This window comes from Netta rufina (genome assembly GCF_964035555.1).
Source record: "Netta rufina genome assembly, chromosome: Z".
Classification (NCBI taxonomy): Eukaryota; Metazoa; Chordata; class Aves; order Anseriformes; family Anatidae; genus Netta; species Netta rufina.
Window position 1 is genome coordinate 11,106,390 of NC_140126.1, and position 25,413 is coordinate 11,131,802.

General features: G+C 39.5%; 1 protein-coding gene across 1 annotated transcript; it reads right to left on the minus strand.

Moving 5' to 3' along the window:
• Window positions 1–937: 937 nt before the first annotated feature.
• On the minus strand, window positions 938–24,979 carry C6 (complement C6; the record flags this gene model as incomplete). The annotated part of the gene is made up of 17 exons (XM_084304846.1): window positions 938–1,119; window positions 3,105–3,346; window positions 4,270–4,360; window positions 4,734–4,925; window positions 5,909–6,041; window positions 6,522–6,633; window positions 7,558–7,729; window positions 10,001–10,226; window positions 10,508–10,674; window positions 11,619–11,741; window positions 12,772–13,012; window positions 16,658–16,858; window positions 19,523–19,661; window positions 20,593–20,734; window positions 21,398–21,542; window positions 23,927–24,083; window positions 24,822–24,979. The coding sequence occupies 17 exons, from the start codon at window positions 24,977–24,979 to the stop codon at window positions 938–940; spliced, it is 2,823 nt and encodes a 940-aa protein (XP_084160972.1).
• Window positions 24,980–25,413: the final 434 nt, after the last annotated feature.

Here is a 25,413-nt window from a genome sequence, read left to right on the forward strand (position 1 = left end):
AGTTGAAATTAACTACTGTAAATTGAGAGAGATTGGCAGCATCCCAGATTGAAGGGGAAATAATCGTTTCACATTCAGCCCACTCCCTGCTTGCAGGTGACTCTGCCCAGATTCTGGATAGGTGTGACAGTTATGCATAAGGCACATTATTCATGGATGGACACTGTTTGGATGCTCCCCCCTTCCCTCCCCCCACTCCAATTTTCATTGTTTTGCTGACTGCTGGTGGAAAAAAACTGTCAGCCAGCTTTCCCCTGCTTGGAAGGCAGGTTTCTAATCCTCTGTTTTGTAAAATCCTGAGCCTAGGGCTCAAAACCAACAAACAAACCCAGAAAGCAAACCCTTCCTCCTTTCAGTTACACCAATTAAAAAAAAATAATCTCATACTTTTGAAGAAGACTTCGCTCAATCACTGTGTATTTGTGGTTTTCAGTATTTTGTACTGCTCCCTGAATTTGCATGGTGAGTGCCCATACGTGTAGCCTCTGTCATGGACCTGTTAGGTGTCAGAGGGAATGTGCAATGATGCTGAAGTGCTTGATTTGCCCAGCGGGCACTCAGCCAGCAAGATGACCAGGGTGCAGAGCAGTCACCAGTGCAGAGAGGGAGCAACAAATGGCTGAGGAAAGGAAAAGTCTAATCCAGCACCAGGGAAATGAGAGGCAGCATTCCCCTTCTTCTGTGCCCATCTCTCACTTGCCTCCCTCTGCCCATGCAGAGTTAATGACAGTGAGAGCAGTATCCCCATATCTCAAACCGCACATCATCTTCGTGAAATAAAAAACCCACTGCCACCATTTTCCCACTAAATGAGCTCTATCCTTTTTTGCATCCTTTTAGATCTATTTGTCCTTTCATAACTAGTCAAGTTTTCCCCAATGTGGTTTAGCCCATGCATAGTGGGATGGTGGTGGTGGCCACCAGGAGAGCTGTCAGTTTACCCCCGGCAGCTCCCCTCCTCCAGCACCTCCAGTTTGATGCCAGAACACTTCATGGCTGCCAGCATGCAATAACCAACTGTCCTCCTTCTCCCTGTTGACTCCATCTGGATGCAGTGAAGCCGTCTGTCTTCTTTGGGACACTGGTAAGGCATCAGGCAGGAACACTGGGTCTGCGTCTCTAGGAATGAATGTGTTGGAGATTTAGCTGCAAACGTCATAACTGAAAACATTTTATACTGTGACAACATTTCAGAAACCAACAGGGAACAATGCTATTGCAGATTGATACCTTAGCTGAAGGACCTATAGTGCATGCACTATATGATAGGGTGATAGGGTATCAGGAGTAGAGTAAAAAGAAGTTTTAAATACCAGGTTTTGCAGCAGTGGCCTATACAGGAGCAGAAATGAACTATCTAACTATTTTTATCCACTGGTTTTCCCTGACCTTTCTTCTAAACAAAAAGATATTAAGTTTACTTTCTGTTCCCAATTATCTTTGCACACAATGTTGCTGTGAAATGGAGTCTTAAGGTCCGTATTGTGTCAGCTCCTATTTCATTACAGCTCCCTTTATGAATGTTAAGCTACCTGCTGCTGGCCTGTGGTAAACTCAGTCCTGCCGGTTATTTCATTACCCATTTCTGATCTAATCAGATTCTGACTCTTTATATTCTTTCCCAGAAATTCCCTAGGCAGGAAACCAAGTTTCTGCCTTTCCTACTTTAAAACATGAAAAACATGCATTTTCCTCAGTTTAGCTGCTTTCATATGATACTGAAGTATTTTCTGCCTCTGTGTTGATACCAACTACTCATTCTCAGGAACATCAAAACTTCTTTTTCCTAAATGTTTGTGCATATTCATGGGAAAGAAGACTTTCGTGAAGACAGTGAGGAGGAGGGTCCAGTTCCAACCTCATGAGTACCCCAATGAAAGCTTATATAAAATACTCAATGTATTTTTTCTCCTGGTACTCTTGCTCACCATCATTTTTGCTTGCTGAACAGCACTTCTATGTGAGTCTTTGAAAAAAACAAACAACAAAACAAACAACAAAACCACTGAGGTAATGCTACAGGATCCAGCCTTAAGCCAATTTCACAGTGGGAACAGATCTAGACTTCTTACAGGTTCTGGAAGAAATAAAACCAATGCTTTTTTTAAATTATAGCCACCTACCCAGGAGCCTGAAGTGCCTGGAGGCTCCACAACACTGTGCCCCTTGAGGGGCACACCTGGTCCTGACCACAGCTTCAGCCCCACAAGGAGCAATATTTTGTGCAGTACTTTTAAGCCACCTACTTCAAATCCTGTGCTGCATAAATAATTTTGCAAAATAGGGTTTTAAGATTGCTTCTCACTGCTGACTTTTTTTTTTTTTTTTTTTTTTTTTTTTTTTTTTTTTTGTGAGCAGTCAAGGTGTGATAGAGATCGTGTTTGTCTCTGGAAGCAAGTGGAGGAATGAGCGTGGCTGCCACTCAGACTTTTCCTGGCAGGCATGTGATATGCGTGGAGCCAGCCAGCACCTCAGACATTTACAGGAAAACCCACTGCTCTTATCACCCGGTTACAAAGTAAATAGCCAAGTTGCACAACAGTGTTTATAAAATAATCCTTTTAGGAGTTTCACCAAACAGCTTAGCTAGTTCATTAAAACTCCTAATAAACACAGCTTTCATGTATGGGTATTTGCAATTTTTACCATTAAAAACCCATTAAGACTGATGGCCCCTGTCTTGCTAAGTAGTTTTATTATTTAATTTTATAATCTAATTATATGGTATAGAGGGTGTGGCTCAGGTTTACTCCTGAAGCACAAAACGATGATTTTAGTAGCCTCACAGGGAATAGGTGATAAAATTGCTGATTACATCTCTGTGATTACAGATTAAGTTCCCTTAATCTTCAAGTTCCTTTTGTCCCTTACCAATGGAAAGTGGCAACACTACACCACTTGTGCCTAAGGGAAAAGGCACATACCCAATTGTAACACATTAGCAGGGACATGGGACTGACCACACTTCCATACTCTTCTCACCATAAACTGGTGAAATAGACTGCAATGCCTGTAAATTCTCTCCTTAGAGCAGTGAAGGAGCCAGCATGTTTTATTTTCAGTGCCTAAGGGCTGGGATAAATGCCATCATTCAGAAGCCATACCTGGACAGTACTCCCAGTCATAGCAGGTGTCATAGCCGCAGGGCACTTTCTTCATGCTGTTTGTGGAGAGCTTTGCCCTTTCAATAGCCCAGCGTATGTTGGTATTACCAAGGCAAGGGCCAGCATGCAAGAAATGAAATGACTGCTCTCCAAGGCACATTTCAGCTGAATATTGACAGCTGGACTTTGTCACGTTCTGTTCAGAAACAGCATGTAGTACACAGATGTCTTCTGAGTAGTGGCTACCCCAAGAAAAAAGAAAAATTATTTTAGCAGGCTGTAGAACAAGTCCATGCTTCTAAACACTCCACCAGCATATGATGAGACACAGAAAAAACATGGCCAAGCTGGGTATCTGTCTAAAGACTTAAGGCTATCCCAACTACTGCAGTATGTGGACCTTGGGAAGCCCCTGATACAGCATAGTGCTGTGAGGTGGGGAAGTTTTGATCCCATCCAAGAGATAGGAAGTGAAAGACATTCCTGCACGAGAAAACAGGAGTTGCTGTTGCCTCCTCAAGGCACGGGATACTTCCACAGACCCTGTGCTCTCAGCCTGATAGTAGCCCAGCTCATATTCAATACATGTTCTTCTTTCCATCTCCAGCCCCACATGACCTCCACTCTGGCCAGTCATTTACTAAAAATCCTCCAGGATAACCCTCTATTAACTTAAAGGCTCAAAGGTCTGTGCAGATTGTGTTCTGTGAGAGACAGTAAATCCAAGTCTTACGTGTTTTATATGATTTTGAAGTCTGAAATATGCAATGTATTTTGCAGCATGTTCATCTGAAAAGTGTAAATTTAAAGCACAAGGAGTAAGACCCATTACAGGGAGGTGATGACAGTGCCTAGGAAGTTGAAGGAAAAAAAAGGAAGAAAAGAAAGAGTGGGAATTTCCAGTAGCAGGTGACAGTGGCAACAGAGTAAAAGGACACACCATGGTGTGACATTAGGTTAATGTCACTGTGCATTTATTTCACAGACCTATAAAGAGGGCTGTAATTTGAATATAGAGGCATAACTGGCTAGTATCTGAACAGAGACCAGTAACCTTGAGTTTGCTGTTGCCTTTTGCTACTTTTTGTTTTGTGCTCACAATGGACTCTGTCTGTCACTGGGGAAACGGTGACTTTTATATTTCTAATGAAAGCACTTAACTTACCCACAGTCCTCTTCTGGAGACATACAAACACATTCAGATCCAACCTGTTTTTGACCTGGATCGCAAAACCCTCTAATCTTAGTTTGTTCGTCTGAAACAAGGGAGAATTCTTGTAACTAGCAGCAAAGTGAAACAAAGCTCTTTGCAAGAATCGCTGCAAAAACTTGAACAAGATGTTTCAACAGAATGAATTCTCCTACTTTACTTTCACAAAGCCATGTTAATACAACTGTTTTTTTTTTTTTTCCAATAATAGTGTCAACATCTCAGCTTCATGATTAAAGTGTACAGTACACTGCAAATAACAATTCAGTGTTGTAATAATTTAGTGTTATTTTGAAAAAAAAGTAAAAGCAAAATTAACGAAGAGTTGCTATACATCTAAAAAAACAGCCAGTTGCTTCCTAGTTCTAGCTAGCTATAATAAACTATGCTGTGGATAATGCATTTGCAGAGATACTGACCTTTTTCACATGTAATATGTCTCAAAACAGGTGGGATCCACGACAGGTCTTTTCCACAAGTGTACTGTTGTTGACCAGTGACTATAAACCCAGCTTGGCAGCTTAGCCTCATGGTTTCACCAATGTCATAGTGTTGCTTAAATGGGGAAATTGTGACACTGTCAGATATTGGTGGCCTGAGGCATAATGCGGCTGTAATAAACAAGAAAAAAAAAATCTTGTTGTTTTCATGGTGTAGGGATATTTACAGCAAGTCATAATGCCTCAGTTGAAGAGCCATGAAGGCACTCACAATAACACTTAACAGCTGACTGACATTCCAAACTAATATTTATCATAATTAAGTCTAGAAATTTTCAGTGCACTGTCATGTCAGTGTATTTTGTAAAAATACTTTTCAATCAATAACTGAATAATTACAATGAATTTCTAATATACGCCAGTAAGAGTAATTTAATTTTAAAGTTTGTTAAAAATAAGGCTGACATTTACAGCATTTTTTTTCTTTTTTTTTTAATAAATGAAGTTATAAACAAAATAATTAAAATGAATGGCATTAGAAAACTCATAAGTATATTCAGGGAAATTATTTTGATAAAATGAACACTAAATAATCAAATTACACTGAGTTCCAGCAAGCTGTTGGAACCTCTCCATTTAACAAGATCAGCTCAGTTCTGACCCATAACTGTTGACTGGACTGTAAATACTTCAAGGCCTTGATTTATTGTGGGGATTTTAAAGGCAGTGTAAAGGTGATTTAGAAACATCATCCATGTAATATAAAAAGTGATAGTAAGGTTCCTCCAAGAACACTTTCTTCAGCATAACTGTCAAACTTAAAGATTATCTATGAAAGTCTGGAAACAGGAGATGAGTCCTCTCAAAGATACTTAAAGCTAGATGAGAGAAGGACCTTGCAACATCTGAGTGTTTTCTGAAGCAGTTAACGTTGCAATATTCTTACAAGGCACATAACAGCAACACTTTTGAATTGAAGAGGAATGATGTAGTGACTCAGCAGGTTTTTGCCAAGTCTAGTGTGAATGATTAAAATACCTTCTTAAAATGCTACCTCTTCAGATATCATTACAGATTCTCTTGTTAAAACAAATGTTGTATATATTTCTTCCACCTGTTTTGTTGCAGGGACAAGTTACTTTTCTATTTCTTACGTTGGCATTCGACTACTTGTTGTGTCCAGGTTTGATCAGGCAGACACCGAAGGAACTGATAGCCACTGAGAACATGACCACTCACACAGGCAATTTCAGCTTCTTCCCCAACATCATACAGGTTCTTTTCATTCTACCAGAACAAACAAACAAAGTAAAAAGCCCACAGTATTTAAAAATTAAAAAAAAAAAAATAATCTGCAGTAATAAAAATAGACATTGCCAAAAGAAACAATGACAATATGTGCTTGCTTTTCCTTCTCTGAAACAGGAGTCATCCATTCACCTAAAGAATGTTTGTCTGGCTACACTAATTAATGCCATGGTTACAAAAGAAGTATTCTTAGACCACTGTTTGAAATGGATTTCACGTTGCCTTTGGTTCAGTTGATAGTGGACCCTGGTGAACTGCAGTCCCACAACACACCATGTATACAACATGCTCACTAGCACACTATGTAAAAAACAAAAACAAAAACAAAAACAAAACAAAACAAACAAAAAACAAACAACTAACTAACTAAGTAAAACTATAATAAATTAAATTAAATTAAAACTGTAAAATTTGACAGCTCTGCAACTACTGCATTTTCCTTCCATCTTTTATTCTCACCCTTATAAATCCATTTTCTGGTGGGTCTGGCCTGGAGCATCCAGACTCAGGTTCACCAGTTATGATGTCCTCTTCTCTTCTTGCCTCATCATCATTAATACAGGGAGCCCCTCTAAAAAGTAAAAAAATGCTGTTAAGGATACATTTTAAGCAGTCACCTAGAAACAATGGCAGAATGTCAGAAGCTTTGGACAGGAATGCTCAGAGTATTTTCCCTGTAAAAACAACAGCAACTACAGAGCAGATAGCATGGTCATAACCCAACTGGTGCTATCAGACAATGGTTAAAGGAGGCTGGTTTCTATCAGTGTAGAGCTGTAAAGCTTGGTGTCTGAGATGAGTAAAAAAGAATCACACGGTCCATTGCTTTTCATCCTCTCCTGTCTGCTCCAGAATCTCCTCTGTAGTCATTACAGCAAGGATGATGAAAAACCTGACTCATTTTCTCATTCTGCCTTTTTTTTTTTTTTTTTTTTTCCAAGAGAGAAAATGAACCCGTACAAAGTCTTGTTCTTGAAGAGGTAAGAAATACAGCAACTTTTGAGGCTAGAGTTATGATTTCAAGTAGAGAACTTGCGAAACTGGTACATCAGGCACAATCAAAGCAGGAATATGAAAAATTTGGTAGTTTCAGTGGAATTCTCTGAGGCATTGAGCTCAGACCTAAACTTCTAAGAGAAGAGAATGTAGTATTTAAAAAAAAAAAAAAAAAAGAAACTGCAAACTCCCATGAGTGGAAGTAGATGTATTCTCAATGACTTTGGACAGGAAGTCATACAAAACAGCTTAAGAGAGCTACAGTCATACTTTAGTATGTAACCGATCAGCCATTTTCTATGAATAAACAATGAATAAATCCAAACCTGAAGCAAACTGTAATGATTTTCAAACATTTCCTTCTCTCAGCTCCTCCCACAGATGTTCACACAGGAGATATGCCTGTCTCCTTTCTCCCTAGTAGTCACAAAATTGCCCTGGAGGGCTCTGTAACTCTGCCTTACGACTACAGAGGTCTTTTGATCTACCATCTCCTTACTTGTCCATGAACACAGAGACATGACAGTCCTCCTCTTCTTCCTGTTCACCCTTGCAGGGCTTTCCACCGTTCATCGGGGATGGGTTATTACACTCCCGGGTCCTTCTTCTCTTGAAGGAAGTGTCACATGGGCTCCATTCAGACCAGCAACTCCAGCGGCCATCTACAGCATCTGCAAGAAATAAAAGAAAATCCCGTCTTTTGATAAATCTGTATCATACTTAGTTCACATATGAGGGTAAATTCATGATAGCCATTTCCAGGGGACTCAGCTAAATTCCAGGTGTTTCATAAGAGCCTAAAACACACCTTCCCTTTCAGTTTTGTTTGCAAATCACATTTAAACCCAGAAGCAACTTATTTTCTACTTCTATTGCACACAGAGATATTTGAGTTTTCATGGTACCGACTACCATTTCAGATAACCCATGAAATGATGAGCTATCAAATTAGATATGAGTTCTAACACCAAGTCTAAACCCCAAGTCTACCTCCCACACAAGATAAATTAAAACACTACTGTCTTTTTTTTACCCACCAGGGTATTTTGTCTGTGCCATCATGAAGGATTATATAAGGATTTTTATTTACACATTATATCTTTTCTGCATAATATATATTATCTACATTCATATCTATAACTGCATACCTTAAATTGTTCTTTTCTTTCTGAGGTCTATAGTTGCCTGTATCACTTTCTTTTCCTTCTGTCCTCTTTTGGTTCTGTATTACAATAATAATAATAACAGTAACAATAGTAGTAATAATATACTGAAAGTCTCTTCTCTTTTCTATATGTATGCCATTAGTGTCAAAATCATTCAAAAACTGCTTTTGTGTGAAATTGTTCTTTATTATTTTTGAGAATAATGATTATGATCCCTATCCTTAAGACATTTTAAACTGATTTTTCCTCCCACACTGTAATAAAAAATTCTTATATCCATCAGCTATTTTGTCTTAAGCATAATAGGCTATAGGAAAACTAACGAATGAGTTTATTAATGTGTGCATCAATTATCTTTGATCTCATTTTCAGTCTTATTGCTAAACAACTAATTTCCTATTATCTTATTAATGTAGCTAAGGAATATTTTAACATGTCTTGCAATTTCTTCGATGAGCTCTGCCTATTCATTATGATTTTTTTTTTTTTTCTATTTTTAATCCTCCCTATATTTTTATACTTTCTGACCATCACCATAGGATAAGAAGTGCCATGGATTTAGTAAGGGAACGTTATATCAGATTTATCTTTGACAAAATAGCCAAGGGATTTTCAGGTAAAAGGTATGATGGGAATTTATGATATCATGTGTATTTTGGAAAAATATGATAAGGATAAAAAAAGTTAACAACATCAAGGACCTGTCACAGAGTGCAGCTGTGACCAGTTCTTCCCCCACCTGGCTGATGCTTCCCTGGCCAAAGACTTCCTGGAGTTTTAGAGGGAAAATGAACAAACCAATGCTTGTCCTAATATCTTGCTAAACTCCAGCTGTCTTCTGTGTGTGCTATCCAACAGATAACATCACTGAGGTTTTAGGTTGTCATGTCCTGCCTACAGAGTCTGAGAACCATGAAAAGAGCAGCCCAGAGAGAAGCAGGACAGGCTGTTTTAGGGTGAATCCTTCAACATTTCTGCAATGGTCTCAGCTCTAGTGGCAAGAGCTTCTCAGTTATTCTAAATTCAGGCCTACATAATATTGTATTAAGAAAAATAATTTTTGATAGGCATTGGAAACATGATTTTGAAATAACATGGGAGAGAAAGGTTCAGGTATTAGATGGCAATTGCATGAAACACTTATATGCTACATTTGAGTTGTGCATCAATAGATGCATTTATTATTTTGCAAATAATTGCATGTATAAATTTATAAACACATTTCTAAAATCATTCAGGTTTTGATCACCTCCCTGGTCCTGCTGGCTGCACTATTCCTGATCCAAATCAGGATGCCATGGGCCTTTTTGGCCACCTGGGCACACTGCTGGCTCATGTTCAGGTGAACATCAACCAACACCCCCAGAGCCTTTTCCTCTGCACAGCTTTCCAGCCACTCTGCCCCAAGCCTGTAACATTGCACGGGGTTGTTGTGACCAAAGTGCATAACCCAACACTTAGCCATGTGAACCTCATCCCACTGGCCTCTGCCCATTGATCCAACCTGTCCAGGTTCCTCTGCAGGGCCTTCCTGCCCCCTGGCAGATCAACACTACCCCCCAGTTTGGAGTTGTCTGCAAACTTACTGAGAGTGCACTCGATTCCCTCGCCCAAATCATCAATAAAGGTATTAAAGAGGATGGGCCCCAACACTGGCCCCTGGGGAACACCACCGGTGACCAGCTGGATCCAGCCAGCCAGCTGGATTTCACTTCATTCACCACCTCTCTCTGGGCCTGGCCAGACACGTATCAATGACAGTATCTCTCCACACACCTGAATCATAACCCGGAGCACGGATCTCACAGTTCTTGCCGTAGGTGCCAGCCTGGCACACACAGAGGCACTCCGTCCCAGAAAGCACGGGCTTGCCGTTGTTGGGGCATGGGGCACACTGGCACGGGTCAAACCTGGCTGCATAGTCCCTCAGGGCTCTCCTGAGGTTGTGGCGCCTGGTCACGGCACACGGCACGTTCTTCACCAGGTCCACAATGGATGACACCTGTAAAACAGCTAGCCAGTTAGCATTTACCTTCAGTTTAGCTATGTGCCATACCTTGTCATACATTTCCCTTGTCATACATGACAAAAAATACACAACATACATGACATGACAATACATGACATGAAAGCCTACATACATGACAAAGGAAAGCACACACTATTTTTTATATCATGCCCAGAAGTGTGTGAACATATAATTCATATCACACACAGCATCATCCTGATTTAAAAGGCAGGAAACATCTGCATAGCTCTTTGAAAAATCAGTGTTTTTCTTACCTCAAAGTCAATCACTATGGGATTGTCCTTTGTTGATTCCAGCCATGTTGTGAAGACTGGGTGCCCTGGAAAAGATCCCTTTTTCTCCCAGGCCAGAGCTGCAGCAAATTCTGACCTGCCACCTTTGACCAGAGAGATCGACTGTTCAGCTGACTGCAGAATGGAACCTGAAAGGAGATTTCAGCACAGAACTGTCAGAAAAAGGCTTTCAGAGAAAGTGGATGTAACATCAACATTACAACAAAAAGTGTTAGAAAGGATAGAAAGGAATATATTGTCTTTAATTTTACAAAGTTATCCTTGGAAGAAAGGAGTCTAAACTCATAAAAATCCTTGTTCTGTTCAGTGGTGTGTCATATTTTGCCAGAGAAGGATGTGCAAGACTCTCACCACAGAGATATAACCATACAGAAGACTTGTGTAAATTGCATGGGATACAGCAGGCTTCTCTAGGCAGGCTCTTTAGTCCCAGAAGTAAATGTCTGGGTAACTGGATTGATCATAGAAAAAGTGCAAAAACTGTGGAGGTTAGGAAATCCTTTTTAGTGATGCAGAATGTGACTCTTTCCATTCTTGCAGAAATTGCACCAGCTGTCTGCAGTTTGAGACACATTCCCACACCTAGGTGTCTGCCTTGCATGAGAAAGGTAGGAGGGGAAAGGCAAGGAACATTATTATTGCCCAACTATCTCTGCAACCCTGAACAACCCCTAGAGAAGATCAGGGACTTGGCTGCGATCATGTTTCTAGTTGTGCCCGCTTCCCACTTTGGCACACCTGGCTCTGGGGCCATGGGGAATGTTTGTCAGATCCCTCTCATGGGAGATGTTTGTCAGATCCATGACTGCTGGGAAGAGCCAGTGACACTGGATCTCAAGTGACAGTGCTCCAGAGCAGAGGATGAGCACTCCTACATCATAATTTCTTTTGCTAGCAAGATGTTTCTGATGCTTGCTTCAGGAAAACAGTGAAACACTGGTTTCTCTGACAGTGGTAGAAGAGCATTGCTAATTCAAAGCTGGGAGGTCACCTGGGGTGCCTTGTTGAGGGGGGTGGTATCTCTCAAAGTAACTAACAGGATAACAGCCCTGTCACCTGTCAGCACAGTCACCTTCATGTTTCACAGTCATCTTGTTTGTGATGCATCTGTTACTGACTTTCTTCTTCTTTATGAAGAGCACACGCCACGATGTTTCTGTTCGGATACAGTCCATTGATTCATCCTCTGACAGACCTAGAAATACCAGAGCAGCAGCTGTATGACCCTAACTGTGTTACACGACCACATCATGCCCTAAGTCTCACCATCAAGTTGAGTCACCACAGGTCTCCCTGCTCACTAGTTTCTTTCTGACTTCTGTTCTTCACTCAAGCTCCTCATGCACCACTGACCCCACTGCCAGTGGCTCTTCTGCTCCTCATCTCCCTAGTCACATCAGGCCATGTTCACCCTCTTCCAAAGTCCTTCTCCCATTCCTGTCTGGGTATTTCTCCCATGTCACCTCTTTTGTGGTATCTGACACTCCTTCTTGCTACTGGTACACTGCAGAACAATCCTTTGTTGTTCACAGCCCAACCACACTCTCCCAAGGTGCTGGTTTGCAGAAGTTAGAGGTGGTGGGAACAACAAACCTTTCTCTGAGGTCGTGGCAAAAGGCTGTCCCTGTTCCTGCAGCACTTTGGGCATAGGGCACTAATCGGTCATCACTGCTGCAGGTGCCCACTTCCTAGGTGCAAACAACATTGCACTGAGTTATACCACATCATTCAGGTATCCTCCTGTATCTATACAAGTTACAGTGATGGTGTTAGGTTTCACAGCTTTTAACCTTAGATTTCCACTTCTATAGTGTTGTTTTTTCATTTTGACATGGGAACAGTTTCAGACTCATTTTTAATCAATATCTATAGCTTTAATGACTGCAGCTCAGAAAATAGTACTTATGTCTCTTGGACCTCTGTCCCACACTGGGGTATGTTGGAATATCTCTTCCTAGTGTCACAGAACCTTGATCTGAAGGTCTTAAGAGGCGTCCCTGAACACAGTGATGTTTACCGAGGAAGGAAAATCTTGGACTTTTCAAAATAAAACATGGAAAAAATTTTCTTGCCTTATATTTGGGCAGAGTGGATAATTCCTGTGTCTGTGAAAGCCTAAAGGATTTTTGTTGAGTTTGCTATGTGGTGTAAGTCCTAAAACCAAACAGTGATAAGAAAAGCTGGCAAACATATATCACTGTATTTTCTTGTTGAGGATTACATACCTGAGTTCTTCAATTCATCTGAACTGTACTGGTAAAGAATGTCATAGGAACCACCCATCTTCCCAGCGGTGTAGTAATGAGTGCCAAAGTCATCAAATATTCTGCTGTATAAAGCATAGTTGTACTCCAGGGGCAGGTGGTTAAGTGCTTTTAGAAAGACATCTGAAAGCTGCAGATCTGACTCTTTCATTGTGAAGCTTGCAACAGAGATGACTTTATGGACTCTAACAAAGTTGGAATTCTAGAAATAAAAACAAAAACAAACAAACAAACAAAAAAGGAGAGTCTTAATAGGCAGTTGACTGCAGAAAGTAGAGTGGCCAAGAGTATGTCCTGAACTGCACTGAAAGAATTATTTCATCCTGTCTGTTGTGCTGCTTTAACCATGAGTAAATGAACACAAGCTAGCCATAGAGTTCCCAAGAGCCCTGTGAAGTTCTTGAAGACAATGCTCATTACTGCTTTACAGTGTGGGAGTATACATAAGAATTCCTAAGCACTAGAAAACATAACTTTCCAACATAAGAATTCCTAAGCACTAGAAAAACAGTAAAATGATTCCTGCTGTAACAAATAAACCTGAAATTGGTAAGACACCCATAAAGCTAGGAGGAAAGGCTGCAGTTTATAAACGTCTGTGGGCTGTTTGAAACTAATCCTGAGTGGGTATTTTGTGTAGTGCCTCACTGCCATGAAATCTCAGACACTATTTATCAGTCTGATAAAACTACAACCACAGGAATAAAGATCTCATTCAGTTTAAGTGTCAGGCTGTTAATAGGCAAGGGCTGGAGAATGATATGAGAAGAAAAAAAAGCAAAAGCAAAAGTTCAGAAACTGGAAATGTCACCTCTTACATTGAGCAATCTCGTGTTTAGAGACAGCTAATTCCTTTTTTTTTTTTTTTTTTTCCAAATGCTAGAAGTTGTTAATGTGGGAGTTTAACTAAAAAGAGAGGAGAGAAATAGAATACTGAATGAAGAAATTTATAAAGTGACAAAGAGAACCAATAATAATAATAATAATAATAAAAAAAAAAAAAAAGCTGGAGCAAAGAGATCAAGAGCAAAAGGAGTGATGGGAAACTGGAGCAAATGAGTAACACATAGATAGAAAAAATCATTATAAAAAAAATGATACATGGGTTTTTCTGCTGAATTTTGCTTCTGGTACATTTTTTTCTGCTTCCTTTCAGTCTTCAAGCTCACTTGGCTTAGAAGACACAAGGCTGCATCTAAACAGCGAGTTTATCCAGCCAGGACTCATCAACAAAACACATGAGCTGGAGCTCAGCTCTCAGCTATGCACACCTCTACACTATTCGTTTCAGTGATCTCATTTGCACACTGGAAGATAAGCTAAGGGTGCTCAGCTTTCTGCTGCATGAATGGAAGAAATAGGGTATGTAACAGTTTCCAGGCTGTACTCAGCTCCTAAAATACCTTGTGGTAATGCCATTTATAGGAAAAGGACTTCCTTTGGGTTCTGGTCCTGAATTTTCAGCCGTGGTGGCTAACATTTCAGTTATGCACAAAATTACAGGCCACTTTGGCAAATATTGAGTCTAAATGCTCAGTTGGATAAGATGCTTCCACATACCAAATGAGAATTTTTGCTTAGTGTACATCTCACATTTACATTTTCTGCTACTAAAAGTATCTTAAGTGCTTTTCTTACTAGCAATTCACCTTATTCCATGATTTCTGTATTAAACCGCTGAGACTTGAACAAACTTGGAAGCTATTATAGAAGAAATTCAGGAAACTGGATTTCAAAGTCTTCAGTTATTTCTGGGCACACATCTAAACATACTGGTACCCCCTGGTGTCTGTGGCTATCTTGACCCATTAATACCAGCTATTAATACAAACTATAGTGCTGTATAATTCCCAGAGATGTTCAGCCAAAAGAAATGATCAAAATCAAGTGTAAGCACTCAGATAGTTTATTTATTCTATAAAAACTACTCCAATTAAAAAAAAAAAAAAAAAAAAGCAGCCAAACACAAGCTGAGATGGGCTGATGTTGAAACTGGTAGTTTTAATTAATTGGACAATTTCTAACAAAATAGAGTTTCACCAGAATATACTGGCTAATTAAGTGATGTTTAATTCCAAGTATTTTAAGCACAGCTGCCATGGAATTATGCCCATCCATGATGCCTGACATCTCCAAGGATAGGGAAGACTTCGCACCTTTCAGCCCTCAGTTTTTGAATTGTGGTTCTAGCCATCAAACTCAATTAACTGCAGCCAAGAATACTAGGAACTTGAGCTAAGGGGATGGGCACAAAGCCTGGTTCAAGGCCCATGTGACTTTGACTGACTGCAGAGCACATGCTATCAGGCAGGTGCTGATGTTCCAGTTTCTGAACTCTCTTCCCAATCTTGAAGCAACATGGAGTTCAACAAATTAGACAGCGTAGGAATTTGGTAACAAAAAAAGTGAAGAAAACAATGTATAAAAATAACAGCATGCAGCAGGAAGGGCAAGATTAATAAAGTAGTTCATAGTGAAGCATGTAATATAATGTTCCAGCCTCACTGTAAGGGTCTTTCTGTATGGTAGGAAGTAGAGAAGAGTGGGAGCTGTTCACCTGGGCTCCCTCCACAGCTCCATTAAGACACTATTCAGTGAACACACATTCATGTAGAAATCCACACAGTTTCTCTTCATTGATACAAAAGGCGGGAAACTATCTGAGTGGCAGATCTCTGTAGAACTGCTGTTGTCTACAGATATGCAAGATGAACCACCCTAGATGGTTACCTTAACATAAGCAGAAGACCTCAGAGAAATCATGGCAAAGTGGCATACTAGAGGACCTAAAGGTCAGGTTAGCAAAAGAATTATGGCAAACAAATATAAACTTTAAAGCATTGTTTTCATATTTCATCTATTCTAACAGGGAAAAGTTCAAGACCTTTCAAGTCACTTGAGCTTGAGATCCTGGGATGGTTATGTGAAGCCCATGTGCACACAGTTTAAAATATAGGTCTGAATTCATGGCAAGGTCTGAACTCTTGCCATGGACATACTAAGGTCGGATTTTAACCTGTTACATCTAGAGCCAACAGCTCTAAGATATCAGATATTTCATGTGGGTTTCTGAAATTGCAATGGTCAAAACCAATGTAAGTCCAAGAAACCTTCCTCATGACAGTTTTATTCAAAGGAACATCTGATAATTTCTGAATTAATCTAGTTCTGACGGGTTCTTCAATAAGAAGACACTACTCTACCAAAATAAACTTACCAATTCTATAAAAGAGCAGCCTGATCTGTATATACGTATCTACATGGGAATGAAAGCAAACAGGTTTCCAGTAGCCAGAACTTTAGTACAGATTAATTCAGACTAGAAATATTGAACTTTTTGAGCAGTCAGGTTACTTACTAATTAGGACAAGTTAGCAAGGTTCACAATAAAGTTTCTGTCATAGGAAGAAAATTTAGACTCGTATTTTTGTAAAAGACGCTTTCTAATTTTATTACAACTCTTGGGTTTCAACAAGCCTTAATTGTGGTCTGTTCTATGGCCTCTGCCAGGCAGAATTGTAAACAAAGCAATACTTGATCCTTTACTGACATTAAATTCTAGAAGTACGTGCATCTAATATGCCACAGTATTCCTCTGCACTAAAGGGGTAGAATTTTATGGGAGAGGGTTGTCTATTCCTAGAAACTTTTATCTTGGTATATTATTTCAGAGATTATTTTTTGACCTATTTTGTTTTCTGACCTTCCTTATGTGTTATTCTAGCGGTTTTGTAAAATGTAATGCCAGTGCCTTGATAATGGACAGTGACCTTTGATAGCTCAGTTCTCCAAAACACGCAGGTGGAAACTCAAGGAAAGGAAGAAATTGAAGGCAACATTCAATTACCTTTTCTTGTGAGGCTTTTATGGCTTTCTTGAAGGAAGAAGATGATGTGACTTGAACCCGTTTCTTTCTTGAGAATAGTATTGGGATGCTAAATCCTTTTCGAGAATCATGAGCGGATGAACTACTTTGCTGATCATTGTCACTCAGCTGAGTTAAATCTTTGTAGAAATGTGATTTTACATCATCCTCTTCATTTGTTACCTGGAGATTCAGTAAAGCAAACTGGATTTGCCCAAATAACAACTTGAAACAAGCCAACCTATTAAACAATGAATTCTTGACATTTTCTGGAAGAAACAAGCCTGATGTTTTTTAGACTTGCCAATAAGCTAAAAGCTGTCCTTAAAGGAAAATACTACTACTACTACTAATAATAATAATAATAATAAATTGAGTTAATAGGTGAGATACATAAAGGATAAGTAGAATTATGTACATTACAAGAAAAAAAAAAAAAAAGCATGTATCACTTTCTTTCAAAACATTTTTCACAAAATTCCCTAGCTCCCCTGATCTGAAGTTTAGGAATAATTTTCAACAAATATTTCATCACACTTTTCAAAGACTTTCAGAGCTACATATTACTTCGATACTAGGAGTAAGTCCCATTCCCATGGCTTTTATAATGTACATCACAAAGAACTTGGTGCCTTTTTTTTTTTTTTTTTTTGTTTCTTCTTCATTGCCTGCTAGAAGAATGAAAACATTTAATCCAGGGGGGAGTCTTAGAGCACACCTGCAGTGCGAGCACCCATATTGCACGATGAACTAGGGATAGCTGAAGGGGAGCAGGGGATGAACCTGCCAGATAAGCTTGGTAAGTCTCAGTGGTAATGTTGTGCAAAGCAGTATCACAAAGATGACTTCAGCATCAGTTCAGAAGTAACTAATTTCCCAAAACTTGGGCAAACCCCTCCCAAGATCTCCAGGTGTTAGAAGGATTCAAGTTTTTCCTTTTAGGCTCACCCAACAGGGCTGCAAAGGACCCTGAGCACTGATGTTCATTCCCCTGATCCAGTTCTGTTCTCCAACAAGTCACATGCTTTTGCATGAAAATGCATCTGAGTTGAAAGCCTGATCCCGTGACCTTTCTATACCAAAGGCAATTCTAAATGTTCAAAAATAGAGGTGCAAACCTAGTGAGAGTCACAAACACTGAACATTTTTGCTGATGGACATTAATAACAACATTAACCACACAACTTTAAGGAGGTGTGGGCAGATCTGGCTGCAGTGGACTTCAGTTTGCCTACAGCAGCCCATACAGCGCTGTGCTCTGCACCTGTAGCTAGAACAGCACTGGTATCACACCAGTGTTGTGTCTATTGCTGAGAAGACTCTCCTCAAAACCCCAGAGCCAGCAGGCTGGGGGTGGGCAAGAGGTGGGGAGGGGACATCACCAGGACAGATGACCTGAACAGACCAAGGGATATTTCATAGTGTGTGATGACACATTCAGCACTAAAAGCTGTAGAAAAATCAATAAAAGCTGGGAAAGGAGAAGAGTGGACTCTCGTTAAGAAAACATCCGTCCTCATGAACAACCACTATGTGTATTGAAACCCTGCTTCCTGGGACATAGTTGAACATCAAATAATTGTTTTCACTCTCTTTGCTTCCACATGGACTTTTCTTCTTCTTCTTTTTTTTTTTTTCTTCTTTTTTCTTTTTTTCTTCTTCTCTCTCTTTTTCCCTTTCTTTTCACTTTATTTAAATTATTCTTATCTCAACCCATGATTTTTTTTTTTTTCCATCATATTTTCCACCTCCCCCCCCCTCCTTCTTTTGAGGAGGAGGAGGAGTAAGAGAGCCATGTGGTAAAGTTTAATTGAACATCTGTGTGAAACCACCACAGCAAAAGAAGACTTGTTTTCTCAACTGAATATTTCTACGTGTAGTAATTTTTCATCACTGAACAAAACAGAAGAATAGCCAAACCCATTAAAGTTTCCGATGAAGAAAAAGAATGAAAAGGATCTCCTTTGTTAAATTGTTTCTTTTAAACTAATAATAAAATCTGACAGCAGTTGTGACAAACATTAGCAGTTCAGATTTCACACATTACTTGAGCCTTTTTTTGTGTCCTGCATATCTTACTTCTCAGCGCAGTAGCTACTTGCTTCAGAGAGCCTGTCATATGTATGCAGCCAGATGTTGTGCACTAACCACATTATTCATACTATTTTCTAAATAACAGTGTCTAAAAATCTAAAATATATTATTTAAAAATCAGATTCAGGGATTTTGGAAAAAATATAAGCCAGCACCTTTGTCCTTGGCTTTTCCTGCAAAACCCCTTCCCAGACCATGTGTTTCTTGTCTTTCTGCCTGCCAAATTTAGTATCTGCCTCCTCTTCTCACTGCTTGTTGGAAGGGTTGAAAGGGGAACAAGCAGGATGGAGGGGCTGAAATTGCTCAAGGAGGAGCTTGTCCCAAGGCTGCAGATGACTGAAAGGGAAGCTGCAGCTCGGAGAGCTGTTGGTACAAGAAGGACACAGCAGTGATGCTGAAATGAGTTTTGGACTTGATCAAACCTCTGGCTAGATTATGTCCAGGTTGGGATCAAGACCCTTGGTATCAAGTCACAACAGAGGCTTGTCATGAGAAGCAGGAGAAAAGCCTAAATCCATCACATTGAGTCAAATATCTGGCAGAGTAGGTAAAAGCAGACCAGAAAGGCACAAGTAAGCCACCCAACACCATTCAATTCATCCCATTTTTACACATCACCAGAAGCATGTTCAGGCCCTACCACATTGAGAAATCTTGCCTTAAAACATGCAGTACTTCTTAAGACTTCAGCACTTAACTTGGACTACAATTGTGACAAGGGTTTTTCAGCTAGTATTTGTAGCTAGAAAGTACCTGAAAGCTGACACCCTTCAGGTTTGCAGGAATACGATATAATATCCTTGTCTCGTTACGCTTCACAGTTCTGCATTCTCCTCCATAGAATGAATTGCCAAGGACTTCCCCTCGGCTCTCTCCTGACAGAATGTGAAATCTTAAAAACAAAAAACAAACAAACAAAAACAACAATTAAACCATGTCAGGAAGACATAAACTTGGATTGTTCATTGGAATACAGCTGTGTTGAAGATACTGTATGCTTGAATGAGAGAATATGAGTGTAAAGATAATGTTACTGTTTTGAAAGAAATTTATCTAAAAGAATTTCTAATTCACATTGATTTCACCTGAAAAAACACACATCCAGGCTATGGTAGCAATTCTGTTTTATAATTTCCAGTATTGCCTAACCTTCCAGATAACACCAATGTCAGTGTAAGACTTCCCTAGACAATTGCTTTTACTCAAATAAAGAGGTCAAAAATGGCCTAGAAAAATGAATAAGCAGTTCTCCATTTCTAGCACAAGTGATATTTCCAGAGTGCACTAAGTTCATTCAAAACCAGAAGACCTAGAACATGGTCCATGGCATCCCTGCCCATGACAGGGGGTTGGAAATAGATGATCTTTAAGGTCTCTTCCAACCCAAGCCATTCTGTGATTCTTTGTTTAAGTGTCCAACTGCTTTTGTTAGTAGGCTGGAAGATATTATGGTTAGTGTTGTGAGAGGTGTGTCACACACAGTCACACATCTGCAGAGGAACATTCACATTTCTGAAGTTCTTTAACATAACTGAGCTGGAATTTGCCAACATGTGATGTTCCCGTTGCTGTGAGGGCAGGCAAGGTCCCTCAGACAGCAACGTTCTCTGATGGCTCCTCAGCAGCAGTGCAGAATAGGACTGACAAATGCAGCAGACAAATTCTAGCCTGACAGTTTGGTTGCATTCTTGTAATCTCTTGCTAGTTTTAATTTGAGACATTATGTGTTTGGAGATACTCTCACATGAGAATTTGGGTATTATCTAGTTTATGTAAATTACTCAGCAACAATTTCATGTTTATGAAAAGCAAAGCTGGCTTACCCATTGCCTATTAATTGCACACTGGGGATGCTTTCAAACCTTCTGCCACACACTGTCTTTTTCCTCCCACAATTTCTTTCATCAGAGTTGTCCCCACAGTCATTTTCTCCATTGCATTCCAGTTTTTTTGCAATGCAGCGACCTGCATCAGAGAACAAACAGCAGCAATAATCCTTATGCGAAAATTCATTGCATCTGAATGCAAAGAAAGGCAGTTTCTTTCCCTAGTAAAGGTGTAAGCTTGCAGCAGAAATTAACAGTAAAGCAGTATAAAGTCTAGATTACTACAATAAATGTAGTTGTTTCTATTCCACCAGTTTGACTTGCTTGAAGCCACAAGGCTTAGGTTAAGTTTTAGCAAAAGGTTATGAGGATAAAGTTATAGAACCTAGTCAGGTATACTTAAACCAAAGCAAGTAAGAAATACCAACGTTTTGCAGTTTCAATAAAAATAGTGCAATTTTGGGTTCAGACAAACTGTATGGATATGTTTGTGTTGGAAAAAAAATGTGCAAAAAAATGTCATTGGAACAGTGATACTTTCTAGCTGCCATGATTGTGCTGACAACCCAAGCTAAAGATTGCACTACTGTGAATCATTCCCTTTAGTTACAGGAGAAACTGCAAACATAAGCTCCTACTAACAAATGTAAATCCTCAAATAAAGATTTCTCCCTTCCCCTTTCCCTGGAATTTGTGCAGGAAAATCATTTTATTATTTTTTTTTTCTTTTTTCTTTTTCCCCTCAAGTAGAGTTTATTTACTATTGAATAATGCAGCAGTTAATCTGTGAAGCCATCATTACCACTTTCACACTGGAATTTATTCTTGCAGTTGACCTCCACTATGTTGCAGATTTTCGCTGGAAAGCAGGGGCGGGAATCCACCAGTTGCTCAGAGCAGGCCTGACCCCCAAACTGAGATGGTCGCAAGAGTGTTCGAACACGAAACTGGATGGCAGAAGAAAATAAAACGTTTTTGGAAGGCAGAAGAAATTAAACTTTAAAAAAAAAAAAAAAAAAAAAAGTTTGAGCTCTTTTGTAGCTGATTTGCCCCTCAGGCAGAGCCACATGTCTCTGTGATGCTAAAACTTCGTTGAAATCAGAGACCTGGCGAAATTCATTGGTTGATTTTTCCCTTACATCCTACCACATCCTCATCCCAGGTAAGGCACGTAGGCACCTGAAATCCAATACATTGAGAGCCTCAATGGCAGAGCACAAATAATGAAACATTTGACAACATGAGCTACATCACAGCAGGAATGAAAAGTACAATTCCAGCACATTCAGCCAAGGAGGTATGGTAGGAAGTTGTGTATGAACAGGCTAGTGGAGGTTTTTTTCATGTTTTTATCACCTCTGTTGAAATAGAAATACCATGACAACAGCATGTATCCTTATCCCAAAACTAGCTGGTTTGGTCCCCACTCATAGGACCTCTTTTCTGGGGAGAACTGGACAGGACAGAAACTGTTCTTGAGTTTCTATAGTTTTTATATGGGATCAAAATCTCAAGCTCATTTGGTTTTCTGTCCCCAAATTAGAACCCCACTTGCAGAATAATGATGCTGAAGGCTGCTAGAAAAATAATGCCAGATTTTCATTCCACTTCAATGGCCTGCTAGTGAAACTGATCTGCATCTGACTGAACTGTTGTTTCCCTAAAAAAGGGTAGGATTTATTCCCCATTTGATAACCAGTTCCTTTTTTTCCCATTTGATAACCAGACTTAATTACTGTTTCTGTGGAAGGACCCTGAACTAATCAATGCAGAATGACCTTCAAGAAATAGCAGTAACTCAGTGACTATGAATGGAGGGTGCATGGAGCAGCACCAGACCATCTAAAAACAAGATAACCACTCCATGTACTCCATTTGGGATCTATAGCACTCATTATATTCTTTGTGTGCGCTTTAACCTCTTTACCCCTCCCATTCACTGGGAGCCTGCTTACACTAGTCTTCATACTCATCTTGAGGTCACATTCTCTATTCTGATGGCTGTTTATATTTATAAAGGTCAGAAGCAGTGATCTTTATAATTTGGATGAAAAAAACAGATTAGTTCATAAAAGCACTTTTTTTTTTAGAAAAAAAAAGCAACTAATACTTTGCGTCAATATTTAAAGTTAATAAAAATGAACAATTCTTTCTCATATGTGTAGGTAAGAAACTCTACAATTTAACAAGAGGATACTGATCACAAAAATCAGTTTGAATGAGAGCAATATGCATTTTCAACACTTGCAGTTTAATTGCTGTTTCCCACCATTTCTCCCCATTCTGTTCTCACTCTCCATCCTGACTGCAGGATGGGAACCCCACAGGGTGATCCACATCTCAAATCTAGAACTGCTTCTTCATGAGCACCCAACACCATGTCTTTCTTGTCCTGCACTGGCATCAAGGTACGTATATACATGTATATGTGTAAAGATATACTTATGATACCTAACAGGCATTTTGTTATTGCTCTTCAGGTGTGGATTTCCGAAGCTTCAGAAGAGCTGTAGGCTATGTCTGCGCGAACACTCAAAGCTACTCTTATGGTAAACTTCAAGCTCAGATCCACCAGCCACATAACTACCCCAAACAAAATGTGCTCCACTCCCTATAATCTTATATTTGACAGGGCTTGGTTTCTTTAGGTGAAACCTACTTGAACCTGCCCTTTCACCCTTTCCCTCTCTGCCAGGGAAGATACACTTAATTCCTAACTCTACCATTAGGGAATAAATGCAGGCCCAGGGACTTGGTCACTGGAGCATTTTTGTTCTATAGATATTAAGCACACCAGTTTTGTGTAGGCTAAAGGCTTGGAGAAATGGTACTCTGGATTTCTTGACAGCAATCTCAGACAGATCCTGACCATCAGTGTAAGATATAGCATTTCTAGCCAGTACTGGTTAGGATTTGCCAATTAACTCTTCAATGCATAATTTGATCCTGTTATTTTTCATCTTCAGAACATGTAAAATGCTATGCTGTTTTAGAGATCACATGATTTGGTCCTGCTTAAACAGATACATAACCTTTATCTTAATTTATCCTTTATGTAGGAAACTCACTCATCTTTAATAATGACAATGGCACTTTTGAAGGAATTTCTCATGAATGGATTTACACTACTGAATTGTTCCTTTCTGTTTTGATTTACTTATTTTAACTTGTTCCTTCCAGCTCCTACTATTATAATTTATAACCAGTTGCCCATATTAACTTAAACTGTCATTTTGAAGATCAAATTTTCTTGAAGTTGAATATCTGAAAGAAAGAAGGTTCTTAGGTATCATTTATTGTAATTAGTCCACATAATGCATTTTCTACCTACTTGTTTTTTAATGCATGGGTCACATTCTGACCAAGGTCCAAAGTCTCCAAGTTGACAGTTGATAGGACATGTTTGCTGGTTACAAGCACGAGATTCCATCTTTGTGCACAACCGGTCACAGAAGTTTTGGTTATAATATTCATCCATTCTTATTTGCCTAAAAAATGTAATTGAAAGAGGAAGGAAACAGAATGTAGATGTTCTCAAACTGTGGATGAAGGCTGATAATGCTTTGAACCCAATAAAAACTTGAATGACAATAGGTAGTTGTGGAATGCTGATTGAAATAAAAAATTCAACAATGCCTTGAATATACAGAGCAGAAAATTTCACTTCATCCCATCAAGAGAATGGCAACAGAAAAAGTCAGGATTGAAGAGATGATTTCCAGCAAGTGTAGAGTATACCCCTGTACTGCATCTAGTTTGGTGCTGCTGAATATTTAGTCGACTTAGTGGTCATTGCAAAATTGTTTGTACAAGGAGCAGCTTTCTGTAGGCTCGCCATGCTGGAGCTCTCTCCTCCCACAGCATTGCAGTGCACTGGACACCTGCCCTGTTTGTTCACAGGGTCTGGTTGCTCAATGCCCATTGCTGGCAAGGCCATCGTAGGACCTGGCTGATCTTTCCTCACTACGCATCTTGGCAGAAGTAGGTACATTTGGAGGCCCTGTAGGATTCTACAGGCAGTTTTGTAATTTTTAAGCCTTGCAGTTAAAATCCACTAATCTGCTAAACATTTAGATAAAACAACTTTTCTTTCCCAACATATTACAGAAGCTGGAGCTTCAGGCACAGTCCATTCTCCCCCAAAGTGATTTTTTTATTTTATTTTATTTTATTTTTTTTAAGACAAGAAGTAGAACCATAAAACTAGTAAGACAATTTGGCCCTACCTGTGCCTTGTCTGTGTGCCATAATTGCAGGTTTTTGAACAGCTGGACCATGGCCCCCATGGGTAATGTTCACAGTAGCACCCTTGGCTGCTGCCAACCACCAGGCTCAGCAGGATCAGATGCAATAGCAAAGTCTTGTCCATAGTGGAGGTGTTCATCTACAGCACACGGACAGGTAACAAGAGCTCAGTAAGCTGTAGCACTCACAGCTATGCTTGTATCTTAGTGACATGCCTCTTCTGACTTGCAGGGTCTATAAATCATTTTCACAGTAAAAAGTTACTAAGCAGTGTACGAGGAATTTGGTGATAACACATGAGAAGGTATGAAATAAATTAGTGGTACGTGAAGAGACAAGATGTCAAAGGCTATTCATCAAGGGTTTTTCACTTATTGAATACAAATCACGACTGCATGGTAATTCTATTTAAGAAGTTGTTTATCAATCATATTGAATGTGACAAAGATCTGCTACTGCTCTTTTTTTTTTTTTTTTTTTTTTTTGAGTGTTCTCAAAAATATTTTCTAGGAATTCAAATAAAAGCATGAGACCATTTTTCCTACAGAGCATGTAAAACAACAGAAACTTAAA